This window comes from Silurus aristotelis (genome assembly GCF_946808225.1).
Source record: "Silurus aristotelis genome assembly, chromosome: 7".
In the NCBI taxonomy this organism is placed as follows: domain Eukaryota; kingdom Metazoa; phylum Chordata; class Actinopteri; order Siluriformes; family Siluridae; genus Silurus; species Silurus aristotelis.
Window position 1 is genome coordinate 21,078,176 of NC_139580.1, and position 20,174 is coordinate 21,098,349.

At 37.0% G+C, this 20,174-nt stretch overlaps 1 protein-coding gene across 2 annotated transcripts in view; it reads left to right on the plus strand.

The window, feature by feature from the left end:
- The first annotated feature begins 439 nt into the window (after nucleotides 1-439).
- Nucleotides 440-20,174, plus strand: part of grm8b (glutamate receptor, metabotropic 8b) — a 129,229-nt gene continuing 109,494 nt past the window's right edge. Inside the window, exons 1-3 of one of the 2 annotated variants that reach the window (XM_083545986.1) lie at nucleotides 478-895; nucleotides 1,156-1,461; nucleotides 2,170-3,017. In XM_083545986.1, the coding sequence (XP_083402112.1) occupies nucleotides 2,499-3,017 (519 nt within the window). In that variant the 5' untranslated portion in view covers nucleotides 478-895; nucleotides 1,156-1,461; nucleotides 2,170-2,498. Of the gene's footprint in view, nucleotides 896-1,155; nucleotides 1,462-2,169; nucleotides 3,018-20,174 lie in introns of both variants that reach the window. The other variant, XM_083545987.1, reaches the window with a different exon arrangement.

A 20,174-nucleotide genomic window follows, 5' to 3' on the forward strand; every position in this document is an offset into this window, starting at 1 on the left:
CAGTATCTCAAATTGCTGAAGGACTTAATGCTGTTAATGCTCATTAAGTTAGGACTGTTTTAGCAGCAAAAGAGGGACCAACACAAGATTAGGCAGGTGGTCATAAATTTATGATTGATCAGTATATATGTCCTATTTGATCTTTCCAATCAATATATTATTACACCTATGCTGTTATAATAACATAATATAATATATGATATATATATGATATATGATATATAATATATGATTGTGTTTGAGGGCACATTTGAGAATTGTCTTGTTCATTATTTAAACAATCAGTTAATCAACAGTCTGTCCTGAGTAAAGAGCGGAACAATACTAAACTGCAGTGTACAAGACCAGGGGCTGGGAACCCGTGCTTTGTAAAACCGTTTTTATTTCGAACAGCAGATGGCGCAAGCACATTACTTTTTTTTCATGAGACATGAGGGTTATTGCAGCTGCTACTCACTGAGCAAACTGCAGCTCTGAGCTTCTGCGCTCGCATTCTCATTATAACACTGGAGATAATGGGCACGCGAAGGCATCACAGGAGGCGATAACTCGATTTCACAGACTAACCTCAGCTGTAGCCAACAGTTGCTCTTGCCCTCATTTTTTCTTCTTCTTACTTTTAACGTTATCTTGTTCCACGTGCATAAAATTTTTTTCCCCCGCACAGAAATTATGTGCAGAAATGTGAAATGACTCAACGAGTCTTGCCATTGACTTTGAGGAAAAAGGAAACAGTAATTATCCACACAGGAGGCATGCAGCTGCGAGCACTGCGAGTGTGTTTTGGTGTGTATGAGGAGAACTGATGCTGTAACCTGCTCCGCGCGCGCGCTCTCCTCCTGCACAGCAGCTGGAACCGTCACCAGAGCGCCATCATCATCATCACCACCACCAGGTAATTCCTTTACCATTTACACACTAAAAAATAAATTAAATAAATGGATGACGTAACTAAAGTGTTTAAAGCCATTGCATTTCATATTGCATTTGCATGTGCACTGGAGTCAGTGCACATGCAAATGCATGTGCACTGGAGTCAGTTCTGGGTAGTGTGTAAGAGATGAGTGTGCGCCTGCGACAGATGTTTCTTTATCCAGATGATGCACCACACGTAGGGATTCAGGTGCACTCTCTCTCTCTCTCTCTTTGTTTTAGGAAGGATGAAATGTCAGATATATGAACGGAACCCTGCAGGGGCAAAGGATTTCCAGAGTGACTCTCGTCTTATTATCTATTAGGAGTGATGAAACCCACCATCTGACTGCTCGTGATAACAATCAGAAGGCGCGTGCATGGATAAGAGGTTGCACCGGGGCTCCGCTTTCATTTACTCGTAGAATTTGGGATATACCAAGTTCTTGCTGATTTCCACGAGAAAACCACGGAATGATTCTTGGAGGAAGCTTGAATGTTTCTGTGCGCTCGCGTTCTGGTGAAATTGGAGCTCTTGTCATTTGTCAGGCAAGTCTTCAAGAAGAAAAGCGCATTTACTATAAAGATGTGTTCTTCATTCGCTGATTTATAATAAATAACACAGATTGCGACTTTAAGTAATTATGTATGCATTCTCGTGTGGGAGAACAATTAGTAGTATAATTGTGCGTGAGCGCGCGCGCTCCTGCGTGTGTGTGTGTGTGTGTGTCCGCGCGCGCATAGCAGATTTTTCATAGAATATTGCATGGCAATGTTATTCGCACTGTACTGCTCACATCCAGACTCGCTTTATTTTTACATTAAATATTTTCAGGAACGTTTCCATGCTTGATTAAGGAACAAGCAAGATATTTCCTTGCGTGTGTGTGTGTGTGTGTGTGTGTGTGTGTGTGTGTGTGTGTGTGTGTGCGTACGTGCGTGCTTGTTTCGGTATCTTGCTGGGGACCACATTTCCTCACAAGGATGCGAAAGAAGAGAAAGAAAATTTATTAAAAATGCAAAAAAACTAAATAAAATAAAAAAAACAACTTAAACTAAAAGAGGAAACAAGACAGGTTTGCTTTTTGCTTATAATATAAGATTACAGATAGATTTGGGTGTAGGAATAAAATTAATAATTGTCTTCCTCACAAAGATAGCAAGACAGGGGTGTGTGTGTGTGTGTGTGTACCTGATGGGGCACTTTTTTTTTTTGAGATAATTGCTCATTCCTTTGCTTTTCTCTTTCCTCTACAGGGTCCACAGGAGTCTATGAAATCTGCAGCCTAGATCACTATGTCTGACTGTTAAATGCACCATTCCTCTTCTCACAAACAGTATTCCATTCTCTGCGCTGTCACACCTCGATGATTAACCTTATGTTCTGGACTATGAGGCCAGAGAATGGTAGCTCCACTTTGGGATCTGCGCACACAGGTCATTACATCAACACTGAGGTGTACTGGTGATTCCTTTCACCCCGTGCACCCGTTTCATACTTACCACCTACTACAGTAACTGCTGCACACCTGATAGAACTCCACTGCTATTTATCTGCTTGCCTTGTTATTTAACGCATCACTATCATGGCGAAGCTCTCCACATGGCAAGGTTGCCTTTTTATGCTATCAGTGGCAAGCTGCTCCTTCACCTATGGACCTCAGCGCCTTGTGGACCCACTTATGCCCCCAGCTCCTGAATATGCTCATTCCATTCGAATAGATGGAGACATAATCCTGGGTGGCCTCTTCCCAGTTCATACACGAGGGGAACGTGGTGCCCCATGCGGCGAGCTAAAGAAAGAGAAAGGCATTCATCGCTTGGAGGCCATGCTCTTTGCTATTGATCTCATTAACAAAGACCCTGAGCTGCTGCCCAATATCACGCTGGGTGCGCGCATCCTGGATACATGCTCAAGAGACACGTATGCTTTGGAGCAGTCACTCACCTTTGTGCAGGCACTGATTGAGCGCGACCCCTCTGATGTGCGCTGTGCCAGTGGAGAGCCGCCAATCTTTGCCAAACCTGACAAAATTGTGGGAGTGATCGGTGCATCTGCAAGCTCTGTCTCCATCATGGTAGCCAACATCCTGCGGCTGTTTAAGGTGAGTTAATCAAATGCATACACACATTGTCCTTTTACTCATGCTGTTAAGTGGCCCCTTCCCCAACATCTTGGATATCTGTTGTATTTAAACAGTATATTTTGTAAAATGCAGGCACTTTGTTTCAACCAGAAAACAAGGATAAAGGGACGTCTATATGCATTTGAAGCAGCGAGTGGACTAGTGGCAGTATAAGCACGTCTTTACACATAAATCACTGGTTAACATAGATTCCTCTTTGTCAGCTCTACTTATAAAAGATGAAGTGATTATAAGTTACATTTAGTTTAAAAGATTCAGTAATTCATCATTATTATCGACTTTATTTTGATATAGTTTCTTTTGATACAGTTTATATACTTAAACAGGAACCAATCTCCACTAATGATGATCTATGAAATATATTTGTACCAGTTAACAAGTTGAAATGCTTCGGTTACAGTAGCCATTATTGACTGAATGTTTTCCTGCCTTTGGGTCTGAAAGTGCTGCTTTATCTTGTTTCGAGGTTATCTTGTTTCTTGTCACATTAATAATTGAGTGTCTGATAGACACACTATATATAGCTGACTTGTAATTGGATATATATATAAAAAAAAAAAAAAAACAGGGTTTGCAGTTAATAGATGAAGGGAATCACCATTTAATCAGGAATAAAATAAGAATTTGCCATGTCTGCGAGAAACCCACAATATAACTTAATGCCATGAGTTGTTGAGGTGATGTGGGGTTTTGCTGTGAATCACATCAACTTGTTCTTGTTCAAATACTTGTGACAGTTAAATCTTTACTCAACTTTCCTCTGGTTAAAGTAGTGACTCTTCACCAGAATAGGTTGTGATGCAACTCTCTGCAGACATAATATCCAGACTGTACAGCCCTGATAAGGACAGTGGTACCTGTATATATTAGCCAAGAAAAAAGCTGGTTCTACATATTTCGACATCACTTATGAGTAAAATATGTCCATTTCTATTGTGTTAAATGTTTATAATGCATATTCTTTACCCAATACATTTCCCTAGGCTCCATTGTTAATTATAATGACTGTTAAAGCATAAAAATGAATTGATGAGTCAGTTTACAAAAACATTATATTACATCGCTTTCTATTGGATATATGCAACGTTAGCTTGAAAATGGAATAGGTTTGAATGAAACAGCAGCTGTACTATTGAAATAAAAACACACAACAAGGGTAGTTTTTCTCTCACGCTGGCAAACAACCCTGACACTTCATATGCAATAAAAAAGGGGTCATGGGGGTAATTATCAGAGTGCTTGTCAGTAGTCAGTATGTTGCTTTGCTTAGACTATTTTTATTCTCTCTCTCTCTCTCTCTCTCTCTCTCTCTCTCTCTCTCTCTCTCTCTCTCTCTGTTTCTTAGCATTTGCTCTCTCCATTCTTTTATTTTCCCTTCTTCCTCCTCTACTCTGTGTTTGTACTATCATAAGCAAACAGACATTTTGATGTTTTTTAACACTTTAAAATGTAAAATAAATAACCAAAAATAAACAGAAAAACAGGGTCGAGATTAAACTGACTTTTTCATTATCCACTGTAATATATTTCTTCTCCCTCCCTCATTCAGCAGTGTTAGATGCAACATTTCACATAGCCTAATTACACACCAAGCTTTTTTTTAATTCTGAAAGGCTCAGCTCATTACTAGTTAAACTAGTCGACTACTTCTTCTGAAAATAAAAAACAGGATGGTAATTAAGGACTAAAACTATTTTTGGGTGAACTGTTATGAGTGTGGTCATTTTAAGTTATTTATACACTTATCAGACTACTTTCTCTTGCTCTTGTTTTGATGACGTGTTCCTTTGCTTTTGAGCTTGCTAACTAAAGTTAATGCAAATTACTTCATTAAAAGTCATACCTTTGATGACTGACATTTATGTGGGTGACCACAGCATGCAACACTTATTCTTTAAACTTAGAGAACACCTATTAAGATTTTTGCTGGCTATCTTTGCTTAGTCCAAGAACTCAGCTTGTAGTTAGAATTTCTGCCAACGTTCTGGCTTTACAAATCCAGCAAGACTCAAATAAAAACAAGCAAGTGAGGTGGCCATGATTAGTCTAGCCAATCAGCAGAAGGCTTCATGAAGGAGAGTGCGTTTAATTAGTCATAACCAATTCCATGTAAGCATCATGAAAACATGCTACCAGCAGTGAGCAATTTGAGATCCTGTAGCAGTGAGCATCTGAGCAGCTTGGCGTAAGCAAAGATTGTAGACTTCAAACTGTGAGTGGCACCAGAAGAAAAATATGCAAAAATAAATAAATAAATAATACATATTTAAATGACTGTTTAAAACCTGCCAAGCTTTACACATTTGCTGTAGGAGCTCTGCATTTTAATAGCAGTAGGTAAAATAACCCAGGAACACATTTGTATTTTTTCTCATATAAACATGTCAGGAGAGCCAATCAACATATGAATCCAGAATGACTGACAGTTGTGCAGGTGTTTTGAGCTCTCCACTGAAAAGATGCATTGATGTTGCTCCCTTCTTTTTCTGTCATGGTAAATGGTCTGATGGTTTCCATAATTTTATTAGGAGCGAGCAGGTTTCTCAATAAACTAGGAAGTTGGCCTTAAGGGAGAAGCCATGTCTGGAAGAACCTATGGAATTTTTATGTCTTTAAACACGATTTCTTATATCTTTAAACACCTTTCAGCTTTGCTTCACTTTATTCAACATCAATAGTTAAACTCTGCTTCCAAAAGTACAGTTACAAATATTATTATTTGTATAATAATATTTATTTATTTGTGTTTGTTAACGTATTAATTGTTGTGATTTTCACAGTATGATTTTAAATGTAACACTAGTTACTCTACACTGCACTCAGCACAGGACTAATAGGGTTGAGCATGGCCTCCAACCAGAGTATACAGAATACTCAATATAAGTTTATTTCTATAAATATGATTAATCATTTATTATTCATTATTAATTTATTATTATTATTATTATTATTATTATTATTATTATTATTATTATTATTATTATTATTATTATTATTATTCATTTTTCTTAAGTGCTTCAAACTACAATTTCAAGCATATTGCTGTCTTTTTGTTTTTGTGCTACTGCTGTGGTTAAAGGCATATTCAGTTCTCTCAGACTGAACCTTAATTAGACCTTCTTGTCTTTTGACTGGATTATGCTTGTAATAAGTCCAGCGCTCTACTGTGCTAACAAAGAAAGCCTTTCTGTTGTGAAGCTCTATTTCCCCTTCTAGTTATCCATGTTAGGTATAGTGGTATTTTTTTTATATGAATAACTTTCTCCAGTAAGGTCTCTTATACTGTCAATCAAGTTTGTATTTTGGGTACTAGGTTAGGAAGTACATCTCTGTCCATATAATCAAGCTTTTTAGACCAAAATATTTCTTAATTAGCTCCACAATACAGTAGATGCCCAAATCCATGTGTTAGAAAATGACACAACATCTGTAGGTTTGTACTTGCCTATGTGTTAGAGTGGCATTTTAATCAGACAGATCCTGTTTTCTTTATAAAGAAATCTAGTTTACAGCATATTTGATATTTCAGTTTGATATTTAATATTTAACTATGTTATATTGATGATATAGTATGTATACACACACACACACACACACACACACACACACACACACACACACACACACACACACACACACACACACACAGTACACAAGTACAACATGAACAATGTTACAATGTTTAAAACAAACAATGCTATTATTTCTCATAATAATTGTTATGTAATACTGCATATTTTGTTGAAGATAGTACAAAAGCATTGCAGGTTTCATGACCACTTTGATCATCTGCTATGCCTAGATATCACTGCTGTACCTAGCTTTGAATGTAGGTTCAATAATTCATACATATACACCCTGGGTAAAAACTGGTGGCTGCCAGTGGTTTTAAAAATTGGGGAAGCACAGGTGTCTGTTATTGAAGTGTATATCTCTATGTGCTTTTGGTCTGGCTTCTTGTTAATTCTTACTCTCGCTTCATAACCCAAACTCAGGGCAAAAACAGAAGCATCTGCCATGTCACACCAAAAGGTAGCAATGTTGCTTTGTACCTTGTAAATTTCACTGAAAAGCTATATTTACAATTTATTTACAATATTTGTAAATTACAAAGCTAAGATAACAGGCAACATTAATTAGTAAGACTGTCATGGATTAGGTTATTGACCATCTGTGTGACTGGTATGTTTAAGTTTAAGATCCCATGTCTTGCCAACAAACAAACAAAAAACAAATTGTTAGTATAATACCAGACAAAATTAATTGTGTTGTATTTATTGTATTGTATTTAGTGTCTTGTAATTAAATGAAACCATTGGAATTTGATTATTGGGAGGTGGGATCTTAGTGATTAAGTGGCTTATTGGGAGGTGGGATCTTAGTGGCATCGCACTTTGAATCTGAAAGTCATGAGTTGAAATCCCATCCACATCAAGCTGCCACTCCTGGGCCCCTGAACAAGGCCTTTACCCCATAGCTGCCATAATGCTATAAATGTAAATGTAATATGCCATGTCCTCTTCTGGTTCAGACTATTCGAGAGGCCCTCTGTCATTACACAGAGAAAACATGCCTCTGTGGAGATTTTTCCTACACAAAAACCACCCTCTGATGTCAGCACACACATGATATAAAGTAAATTTTTTGAGTAAATCTTTGGAATCTTATGACAAAGCTTGAAAATCTCTGAAGAGAAATGCCAGTGAAAACCACTGAAAAGCGTTACAAATCTCTGGCACTTAGTCAACAACCGTATCCTGCTAAGGCCAAAGAATAACAACAAGAAACTTATGTTAACAGTGTGAAGCAATGTTTCAAAAGAAAAGTCTGAAACATCTCTGTGCCCAGCAAGTCATCCCTCCATTGGAGCAGAGGTGTTCACATTTTAATCAGTTGTTGTTTTGCCTCACCTCAAGCTGCTTTATACAGTATTATATCAAAACAGAAATCACTCTATACCATTTTTACTCTCCCCAAGGCTATTTTCTTTCATATATCAAATGAGTGTATGTATATGTATATTTTTCAGTATTTACAACCATTGTAATTACCATCTTACCATAGAATAATTAACTATGAAGTATTATCTATGTTCTACCTTTTGAAAAGTGGGTGAATCTAGTCTAGAAAAAAAGCATAATTTATTTTTAATAAACCTGTATAAGTGTTTAATCCAGTTTATTTGCTATGGGGAAAAAGAAGCATTGGGAGACTGTGCATTTGTTTATTGCTTGCTTACTTGTAGATATATGCTGTGTTTCAATACTGCCTTTATTATGACTTTGTCAACACTGACCCCGCAATTTCCCCCTAGGGAATCCTCACTGCCATTTTAAGGACCACTGCAGTACTTTATTAGCCGAAGTGAAATCTGTTAGATGAGCCCTTTGGGGCCTGAGATATTGAATGAACATTACTGTGGAATTCAGGTGCAGTACCTGCCAGTAAGTCATTAGGAAGTGCAATCTGAGTTCCTTCCCTTATAAATGCAAACGAGAGTAATAAAAAAATGAAATAAAATATACATGGAGGCACAGAGGCTCAGTGGGGAGCAATGCAGTCTCACAGCTCCAGGGTCCCTGGTTTGATCCTGAACTGTGTAGAGTATTTATTTTTTACCTATGTGCTCTCTGGTTTCCTCTCACACCCACAACACCATGCCTGTAGGTGGATTGGCTATGCTAAATTGCCACTAGATTTGATAGTGTGCATGTTGCAATCAATGAATGGCATAAAGAGGTCACTGAAAATGATGAATGAATAAATGAATGAAAATAAAAAATACCATTTGACTGGTTTATTGAAACCTGGTTTTATAGAGTCAACTATTTCATCCATATTTGACAACTATTGTCAATTCATTTTTTTTAATTCTATAAACTAATTATTCAACTGTTTGGTTATGGCACCAGCTATATAGCAAAATAATTTGAGTGTAAATGAAAATGAATACTGCCGCTAACTGAGAGTAAGTGCAGAAGATATGCCCTGTCACACACTCCGAATCCCAGTGTTGCAAGATTATGTCTATTTACTAGCCAGGAGGTCAGTGATAGTGTTGAATTTGGATACTCTGGTTATTCACACAAAATTCAATATTAAGATGATTTATTTTGTAATGTTGTGTGCAAATAAAACAGATGTATGTCATGTCATTATGATAGACACAAAGGTTCAATGTGTTAATTTTATCTAATCTTATACAATATACATTATAATTATAAAATGTAATATACATTTATATATGAAGGAGAATAATTATGTGAAGACCAAATTGAAAAAAATGTTTTTTTCTTGCAAACATGATTAGATGCCAATTTCATTTTATTTTTGCATTTGTTAGCCATATAGTGCATACATTTGCTGCTGCTTACTCTGTGTAATTTGATTTCTAAATAGCTTGAGACATTTTTGGCAGTGGGCCATCTTTCAGATGGAAATTTAGAGTTTACCCAATCAGATAAGCTCGGAGCGAGGAGAGCTTCTTTGATGAGCTATGCTGTGAGCTTGGAACTGATTTTCCAACTTTCACTTTTTCAGTCAGCTGAAAAATCTGTATTGAGCATGCGACAAATTTTAATTTATCAAATATGAGAAAGTCCTAGAACTACATATAATTTGTCCTTAAGGGTGTTCAGTTTTGCTGTTGCTAATGCTTTAATCTTGAAGGACGTAATAAAGATGCTTAATTAAATTACAAAAATTCCTTAGAGAGTTGAGTCCATACACTTAGTTCGATTGGATTTCACTTCAAATGTCTCAAACATTATCCATTTGCAAACGTCGATCTGCAGAAAAGCAGGTAAAAACTAACCATATAAAATCTTTTGACAAGTCAAGCTCATGAAAAGCTGTTGGCTCTCAGCTGCACACAGTGCTTTACTGCCAAGTGATGAAGCAATATCCATACTATGGCCCAATCAAAAAGCTTGTTAATCCATTTAAAAGATGATGATACATGGTCACAGAAGTCAGAGATGATTATTCCATTTTTTAGTGTCTGAATATTAAAAAATCATAAGGCATACAAGAATTGTTCACATTACAGAAAATGTATAAGGACATGTGATATAATTACATCTGTACCAGCCTTTATAGTTAATGGTCTTGTCAGTAGTAAAAAAAAAAAGACGATGGGCAAATAAGATTTTATTCATTAATTTTTTTGCATACACAAAATAACACTGTTTTTTCATAAAATAGACTTCCTTTCAAGGAAATGAAAAGTGTAATTTGAATGAAACTTAAGGTATTTTGAATTTTTTGCCAAGGCATTGAACATAAACAGAATGAAATAAAAAAAAGGCTGATGATAATTTCTTTTTAACTCAAACTGTAATTTCATGCAGCTTATTAGTGTCAGACATGCCAAGTTATGCACAGAGTAGATTTTGTGTCTGCTGGGGCTAAATATATTTAAGGCCACTTCTTTGATTTTAGAGGTGATAAAAAAGGCATATGTAAATATAGTTGCAGGTCTAATAAAGATGAATAGTGAATTTGGGTGATGACTGGAGGAGTAAGTAGAAGGAAATAAGCAAATATTGTCTAAAGTACAACTAAATGATGTGGCAAATGACAAAGTTAAATTTGTATGGTTTGAAAGAAGGAGCTGACAGTGCTGAAAGAGTGACTTCTAGTCAAGGCTGTATTTATCTATTTATATACTCAGTTTGCCCTTAATATTAAGATCATCTGACTAATATTGTGTAGGTTTCCCTTGTGGTTCCAAAACAGCTCTTACCCTTAGAGGCATGGACTCTAAAGTTCTATCCATAGCCAGCATGAACTTTTTCAGCAGTTTGGGATACTGTGCTATCCTTTCCACCGGTATGAGTGAGTTTTTGGGTATTCATGACCCTGAAGTTCACTTGTCCTTCTTGAATTACTTTTGGTACTGACTAACCACTGCAGACCAGGAACACACCAGATAACCTGCTGTTTGGAGATGCTGTGACACAATCTTTTCAGGTTTGTTAAGCTCAGATCCTTATACTAGAGTTTTTCTTGCTTCCAATGCATCAACTTCGAGAACTGACTGTTTACTTAAGATGTGCTCTGCTAACAAGGTAATCAGTGTTATTCACTGCACATATTACCTGTTCAATTAAAATAATGCATTTATATTTAGCTATTCCCCCATTTCCTATGTACATGTGTAATAGTTCAATGTCTATAAAGAGAACCTGTGCTATAAAACTCAACCGTATAGCAATGCTGAGTTACTGGTAGGTAGGAATTTTTATTCCTCTCATTTAAAATCACGACCAGCTGTCACTGGGTCCATTTATATGTAAAAATAAAAAAAAATAAAGCAAAAGTAACACGTGAAATAAGAGGAAAGGAAAAGAGCCAGAACAATCTGATTGAGTCATTTATATTTGTAATGCTCCCTATGGTGCCACTTTTCACCTTAAGGGGCAGATTGTAGGCTTACGTTATTTATCCTGTATAGTTTCTATTTAAATCAGACCGGAACAAACTACATACACTTTGTGACAGGTGCAAGTATAAATCAGGATATGAGACAATCAAGAAGTAGAAAAGACTTTATGAAAAGAGCTTGCATTATTGTGTGCTCTTTGTCATACAAGTAAGACATTTTACTCGATTTTTCAAGTAGGGGGTTATTGCCACTCCCAGTTTCCCAGGATTGAATGAAGCGTCGCATTGCAGTCTTAATCAATACACCAGCTCAGCTCTAGTGAAGAAAGGAAGGAGGGGTTAATGCTTGTTTGCCCATGTTACCGAAGCTATGAAATTTCTATCAAAAACAACATACTGTCTGTTTGTACTGTCTAATTACACACATATTTACATTATATCACGCTTTGGTAAAACACAGGATATTCAGAGGCCTCTGTTGGATTTATTGGCTCAGTGGGTTCCGAATGAGTGACTAACAATTGTAATCATCGAAACAGATTTAAAAGAATGATGGCGCAAAGCATTTTGACTATATAGAATATAGCTTAGTGTAGCACAACTCGAGCCTTTGTGCAATTTCTGTGCCATGGGGCTCAGGAGAGCAAGCTTAGGAAGACGATTGACACAGAATATCCCCTTAACAGAAAAAGCTTATTGAGTGAAATTGAACCAGTCAGAGAATTTGTCAAAGGTCGCATAACTGATAAGATACTGAACTGCGCTGGCATGTTTCATTCAGTATGTGGTGTGATAAAATATTTAAGGAATAGATGGGTGTCAGTGGTATCAAAGGCCACATATTTTGGTTTTGAGAAAAAAGCTGTGAGATTTATATAGAGCTTGATCAGTCACTTAAAGGCATTAAAGGAAAACAATTTCTGACATTTTATCATCATGTAATTCAGTCACCTCTAAACCATTGTCTTATTGACATAGTTTAAGCTAGATCCAGGCAAAATTGACTTTGTGCAAGCTTAGCAAATGTCATACAGAGAGTTTAGGTAAAGCCCAAAAACCGTATTATTCAAATAAAGAGAAAATACTCAAAAGGAGTGAAACCTATCACCTTTATGAGAAATAAATAAGGATTTTCTTGTTCCTTTCATATCAGCTTGCTCAATTGTCTGACTTATAAAGCAAGCAGATCTGAGATCATAAAAATCCTAAATTAATTTCTTTCTGTACACTGTGGCTATTAGCAACTCTAAAGGACTCATCTGGCCGAGCAACTTTGATACAATAGATATCTGATGTTGCACACTTAGGTGCTTCTGTAAATTGTCAGTCCTCTTGGATGTAAAATCTGGATTAGCATGCAAAATTAATTACATCCGTTGAGGAAATCTTTCCCAGCCACACTTATCCCCTGAGTCTGTGCTAATGAGTGCAGTCCCTAATTCTAATTATCAAGTACTGCAAAAGGTATGACAATAGTTGATGAAAGTGAATAGTGTATGAAAGAAATTACACAAGAAATAGCTCTTGATACAGCTCTTCCCTAAGATGAACACCTGCACATATGAATCAAACACTTGATTTGAAAAGACTTTAGTTATGTATGCATATATAAATGAGACTTCACAGGCAGTCCCAGTCGATTTAATACCTATGCTCTTGGGAACACTCCTCTTTTAAGATACACCATCTCCATCAATACTAATATTTGAGCAGCTGTCGTCAGTGAGAGTGATGGGCTTGTATTCTCATGCATACTTCTCTTTTTGCATTGGAAGCAAAACCTAAATACAACATTCTTTCATAAAAAAAGAATTTAATTTTTTCAATGTTTTATATATATATATATATATATATATATATATATATATATATATATATATATATATATATATATATATATATATAAAAAAACATTTATATTGCATGCTACTGCAAAATATTGAAAAATTGATTCCAACATTCTACACCAACACGTTTTTCTTAAAGGCTGAGTGCACTAGGAAGTGTATAAAGTGTAAAAGGCTTCCTGTTAAATAAACATCTTTTAACAGAAAATCTAACAGAGTAATTACATATTTTTCTTTGTTAAACTGTGAGTTATATTGATTGTTCTCAAGATAATTCATATGCCTGACCAGTTACTATAGAAATGCTAAGGTATCAGAATGAGCCCATGATTTTAAAGCTGCGATTTATGTCACAGTCGGAATTACTGTGCTGCTGTTTGAGAAAAAGTGACTGTGCAACGTTTGTGGTATAACAACAAATTAATATAACGTTTGGAGTATATTTCAAAATACATGGATATACACACACACACACACACACACACACACACACACACACACACACACACACACACACACACACACACACACACACACACACAGTAATATATTAAATATAAACAGTTTTGAATCCAGAGGCAGATGCACATTAATCAATTTATCTTACACACTACCTTACACAGTATAGGAGTCAAACTGTCCGGTATCCAGTATTTCTACCACTGACATTTTACTTGGATTGTAAAAAAAAGCCTTATGGGAACTGGATAATTTGGAGTGTGTTTGCTTAGGACTGATGGTCTATAAATGAGAGATTAAGCAAAGCAGAAATTAGTTTTTTAAAATCCCATTTAAAAGAGCAAAGTCCATTTCCCCCTTTATCATGACTGACGCTTTTGTCCCTGCATCCATATAAATTAATGACAGAGGTGATTTTAGCAGAAACTCTCCCTTTTCTAAAGAATAATAAGTTATATAATCAGGGAAAAGAAATGACATAATTTGTCATAAAGACATGCTGCAGTTCTGTCAGTTGCCATACGTTGAGTGCCATACGTCATTCTGTCCTGCTTTTTGACATGGCATTAGAAATGCAAGCTTTGTCATATAGACATGCTAAATAATGTTGCCAACTGCATGAATAGTAATTAAAAGAGTGATTGGTTTTTGTACTCTTATGGCCTTTTAAGATGACACGTACCACATTCTTATTATACATATGTATATATGTATAATAACCTGGGTTATGTTCTAATCTAGATATTTAACTGTACTGTAGAATTCTAGTGATACTTGGTAGATATTACATGTTTAGATGTTTACAGAATGGAAAAAATATTGACTAGAATTTTAACTGTTAATGAATAGATTTGCATAATAAGTGCATAATGAGGTCGTAGAAGGTCAATGTCATAGTCGCTGAATACAAGTTTGGATTTGGTTAGCATACATTTACCATATTAATTATGCTGAAAGAATATTGGAGATACTTCCTTTAAAATATTAGATTACAATCTTTACATACTGTTTAGTAAGTGTAAGAATTTATAAATATTAATTAGTGTTTTTAATCAACTATCATTATTTTCTCAGCAGTGTAAGTAAATTCACTAAATGATATATAATTTTAATCACGTTTACATTAAGAAGCATGTTCCGTACTAGAAGCAGTATAACCAGGCGACTTAGAGCTCCCAAAAAAAAAAAAAAAAAAAAACAGCTATAAATTGTAGTTTTTGTTGTAACACATAGTTCTTGTTAGTTCAGTTTTGTAATCATCAGGAACTGACATATTCTGTCTCTTGGGGTAAAATTAGCATGTTAGCAAATCCCAAGCCCTTGAGAACATTCCACAGATTTTAATCACTCAATTCCACTGGGTAATGTTTAAATGCTGTACAGCAGGTGTTCCCAAACCTTCTGTATCCGGGGACATGTTCTATTGGAAAAAAAAACCATGGACCTCCTTCTAAAAAAAAAAAAAAAAAAAAAATTATGAAAGCACATTTGGTAAATTTTGGTTTATTGTGAGTGTGTATTGTGAGTAGGAATTGTCTTTATTCACCTGCTGTATTTATCATTTGTACAGATATCATAAAGGGTAGTTAAAATGTTTCTATGCCAATTTAACTTTTAATGCCGTTATATTCAGCCATTTTTTCCCGACACACACAAGAGGGTTCAAAGTCCTGGGAAATCCAGTGCTGAAGCTTGGGTCTGGAGCTATGATACAACCAGCAGCCTGTCGAACCGGAACTTAATCAGTAGCCTTTCCGTCAGCTCAAACCAGTATGGCCATTCTCTTTTGACCTCTAAACCATACTTCTGATACTCACTGAATATTTTTTTTTTTCGGTTTTCTGCATTATTCTGTGTAAACACTAGACACTCTTGTTTGTTAAAGCAGCAGCACTGACACACTAATACTGGCTACAAGAAACATTCCATAGCCAACATCACCGAAAACACGTTCTCGCATTCTAATATTTGATGTAATCATTAACACATTGCGCTGAATTCCACAGCCATATTATTGCTGTGTTTGGATAAATGCCTGAACAAGCCTGTACAGATGTTCCTATTAAAGTGGCTGGCGAGTTTATATCCATGCCGTTTCAGTGCACTTGGCCATGCGCCATATACGTGTGTGTGGTGTGTTTGCCAATCTGCTTGACAAAAAACATCTTTGATACTCTGTTTTTTCCCCTGATATAATATATAGTCTTTTTTATCCACAAATCACCAAGCAGAATTCAATCTAAATCTATTTATTTAAAATGTACGTAAAATTCAAGTATGTGAATTTTAACATTGGATTTACATTTAAATATGCAAAATGATGTAAACAGATATAAATACTGAGACTAAGGTTAAAGTTAGAGGTAGTTGAAGCTGTAGCATTGTTTAGCCTCATTAGAAATATTGTACAATGACAGTACCAGAAAAGGAGTGCATGTGTAAATGTATGAAATCTATGATTTGAACATTAAAAAATGATTTAAGCAATTCAGAATTTTTCAGTCATTGCATCTTTATGCTCTGCAATACAAACACAGACACGTACCACTTATATGTAATCCATTTTTGCTTTATCCTGGTCATGGTCACAGTAAATGTGGAAGCAGAAATACACCTTAAACTGGAGCAATTTAGCACAGCCATGTCACCTATCTGCATGTTTTTAAAAAGTGGGAGAAAACCTCCCTAAATTTGAGCTCATGATCGAGGCAGGAAGGCCATGAAGCTTGGAAGTGGCATTACTACTAGCTGTAGTAATCTAATGTTAAAATATCCTAGAACGATTTAGGAACAGGTTTAAAAAGAGTAATTGGATTTAACATCATTTAGTATTGATATGAATTTCAATTCAAAAATGTAATATCACCTAATAAAGCCCCGGTTTGCCTTCAGAAGAGATTCCTTACTCTTTAAAGATCTTTCAAACAGCTCTGTCTCTGTGTGTATTGAGACTTTGGTGCATTAATTAAGAACAAATTAAAGGTTAAACAATGATTAGATTGGGGGATTTGGGAGGGGATAGAAGGCAACCAGCATCATGCTGATATTTAAAAAATACTCACATTTTTATAGTCGTTTTTGGTGTGTCTAACATACAGTACTGTGTAAATGTTATTATAAATGCTTATTTTATGAGTTCTGCGTTTATTGACTCATTCTTGAAACATTTTAAATTTCTAAGCATTTATATTCCAACCAAAAAAAAAGAAAAAATCATGTTACAGACGAATTTTTGCATGTTAGTAAAGAAAGTAACATTACATAATGCACCACTTTTCCAAAATAAATAAATAAATCTTCTGGTTTTTAATGAAAACTTTTAACAGTTAAAGTGTTCAGGAGTTACAACTGCAGATTTTCCAAAATTCTTTATACTTTTTTCTCAAAAACCTGCACAAATTATACCTAAATCTACTTTTTTGTCACAGAAATGTTGACTTTTAGTTTTATTATGATTATTTGTTTTTTATTTATTTTCTTTTTTACTGCGCCAAGTTCTGCAGTTGAATAAATAATTGTGTTTAGATGAGGTTAATTACATCAAGTTTCCAGTAAACTGTAGAGAGTTTTAAAAGATAAAGCCATATTTTATACTTATGCATGGAGTGCACATTTCGGCTTGTTTGTTTGTTTGTTTTTAATACTACCACTGCTACTACTACTAATTGTCTTTTTTTAGTGTTGCATTCTTAAACAAATGTGTTTTAGTTGATGTAATTGAATAATAAAAAAATATATAAAATTCAGCAATGTTAGTATCAAGCAGATTTATTTAATAACAAAAAATCTTTTACATAATTTACAACACAATCTTTTAAGTAATTGCTACACAACTTCTTGACTAGGTTTTTACATTTTCGCTTCTACTTACATCTTTGAAAGCACAGTGCTTTATGGTGTAATGTTGCTGCCTCACAGTTCCATCATCCCTGGTTCATTCCTGGTCTGTTTACTGTTTCTACCCTCATGTCCACATAGGTTTCCTCTGGGATTGTCAGTTTCCTCCAACTTCGGACAACTTCATTCAACTACAAGATAACATTGCAATAGGATGTATTTCTACTTCATACCTGGTAATACTCAAAGACTTCAGATTGACCATGACTATCATCAGGATAGAGTAGTTCTAAGTGTTCTTTTACCTATATACCCATGTCCCTCCTTAGCACATGTCCAAAACATCTAGCCTCCAGTCTAGCCTTCCTTGCCTTGTTTCCAAAACTTCCTACATGCAGGGTCCCTCTAATAAACTGTCCATTCTCGTAACTCCTGATAAAATTCTCAGCATATTCAGCTCTGCTACCTCCAGCTCCACCTCCTGTCTTTTAGTCAATGCTCACCACAGTCCTATAAACTTTCCCTTTCACTCTCGCAGATACCCTTCTATCACAAATCACTCCTGTTATCAATCTTTTCACCCGCTCCACCCTGCCTGCATTTTTTTCTTCACTTCTCTAACACACTCTTCATTGCTTTGCACTGTTAACACCAGGTACTTAAACTCATCACCACTGCAAACAGAAAAGGGCTCAGAGCCGATCCTTGATGCAGTCCAACCTCCACGTTGAACCAGTCTGTCATTCCTTTTGCATACTTCACTGCTGGCACACAGTCCTCATACATGTCCTGCACCGCCCTCACATACTTTTCTGCCACACCTCAATATCCCTTACAATACCACAACTCTTCTCCCGGAACCCTGTCATACACTCTCTCTAGATCCACAAACACATAATGCAACTCCTTCTAACATTCTCTATACTTCTCCATCAACATGCTCAAATCAAATATTGCATCTGTAATGCTCTTCCTTTGCATGAAACCATACTCGTGCTCATAGATGGTCATCTCTTCACTCCACTTCCACTGCTCTTTACCATAACTTCATGGTGTGACTGATCAACTTTATTCCCCTGTAGTTACTGCAGGTCTGCACATCACCTTTATTCTTTAAAATTGTTACCAGCACACTCTTTCTTCATTCCTCAGGCATCCTCTCACCTTCCACAAATTATTGAACAATCTGGTTAAAAACTCCACTGCCATCTCTCCTAAACATCTCCACACTTCTACTGGTATGTCATTTGGTCCAACCGACTTTCCACTCTTCATCGTCTTAATAGCTGCTCTCACTTCCTCCTTACTAATCCTATCCATTCCCTGTTTCACTTTCTCCACATCATCCAACATTCTCTCTCCCTCATTTTCCTTACTCATCAGCTGCTCAAAATACTCCCTCCACCTTCTTAACACACATACAAATCCCTTTATCATTCCTTACTATCCAACTTCTCAAACAGCTCCTTATATACCTTTACCTTTCTTTTGCCACATCCCTCTTCACCTGCTGTCACATCTCCTTGTACTCCTGCCTACTTTTATCATTTCTCTGCCGATCCCAATTTTGTTTTGCCAACCTCTTTCTTCTTATGTTTTCCTGCACTTTCTCATTCCACCACGTCTCTTCGTCTTCCTTACTCTTTCCAGATTACTCTTACTCTGCGTTGCATCCTGGGCCTCAGCCTCCGTGCACCGCGAAGGAAACGTATCACCAGAGGGTGCCTACCCAGCGAATGCCCCGCAGGCGGGGTGACATATGCCGTGATGGCGGACACGTTACCCTTCAGGGTTAAAGGGGTTAACCCTGTGGCAAACTATTCCTGTAAACAATTGGGCAGTTAACTGGGTTTAAGTCAAGGTGCTTACACCATGAAGTGAACAGTAGCCACCGTGCGGCGTACGACCTCCTCGTGGAGGGAGCTCTGGAATGGAGTAGAGTCTCCAACCAGGGTTCCACCCGCCTACCCATCCCACCTGGGAGGAATTCCTAATGGAGGGCCCTCGAGCAGGGACACCAGGTCCGCAAACCATGGCTTGCCCGGCCATCGAGGTGCTACCAGGAGGAGACGGACTCCTTCCCAGCAATCTCTCTCCAGAACTCCCAAGAGCAGCGCAATCGGGGAAAAGGCGTACAGGCGTAGCCTCGGCCACGACTGTACCATGGCAGCCAGCCCCAATGGGGCTGGATAAGAGAGAGAGAACCAGAGGACAGTGCGAATTCTCCTGGGTCGCAAACAGATCCACCTGGGTTCTGTAGAACCTCTGCCATACCTGCTCCACTACCTTGAGGTGGAGCCGCCATTCCCCAGGCCTTGGCAATTGTCTCGACAGGGCGTCTGCTCTGACATTCAACCGTCCCGGGATGTAAACGGCTCTCAGTGAGAGGAGTTTGTCCTGGGACCAAAGGAGCCTGCTCAGGTCCCACCAGGGTGGGACACATCCCGTTGAACTGGGGAGGAGAAGACGGGAACTGAATCGCGTAGCCCTTCTCTACAGTATGCAGGACCCACCGAGAGACTTTTGGCAGCCATCCCAGACTGACACAAAGTTCCACAGGGGAACCAACCCCTCGGGGCTGGCCTCT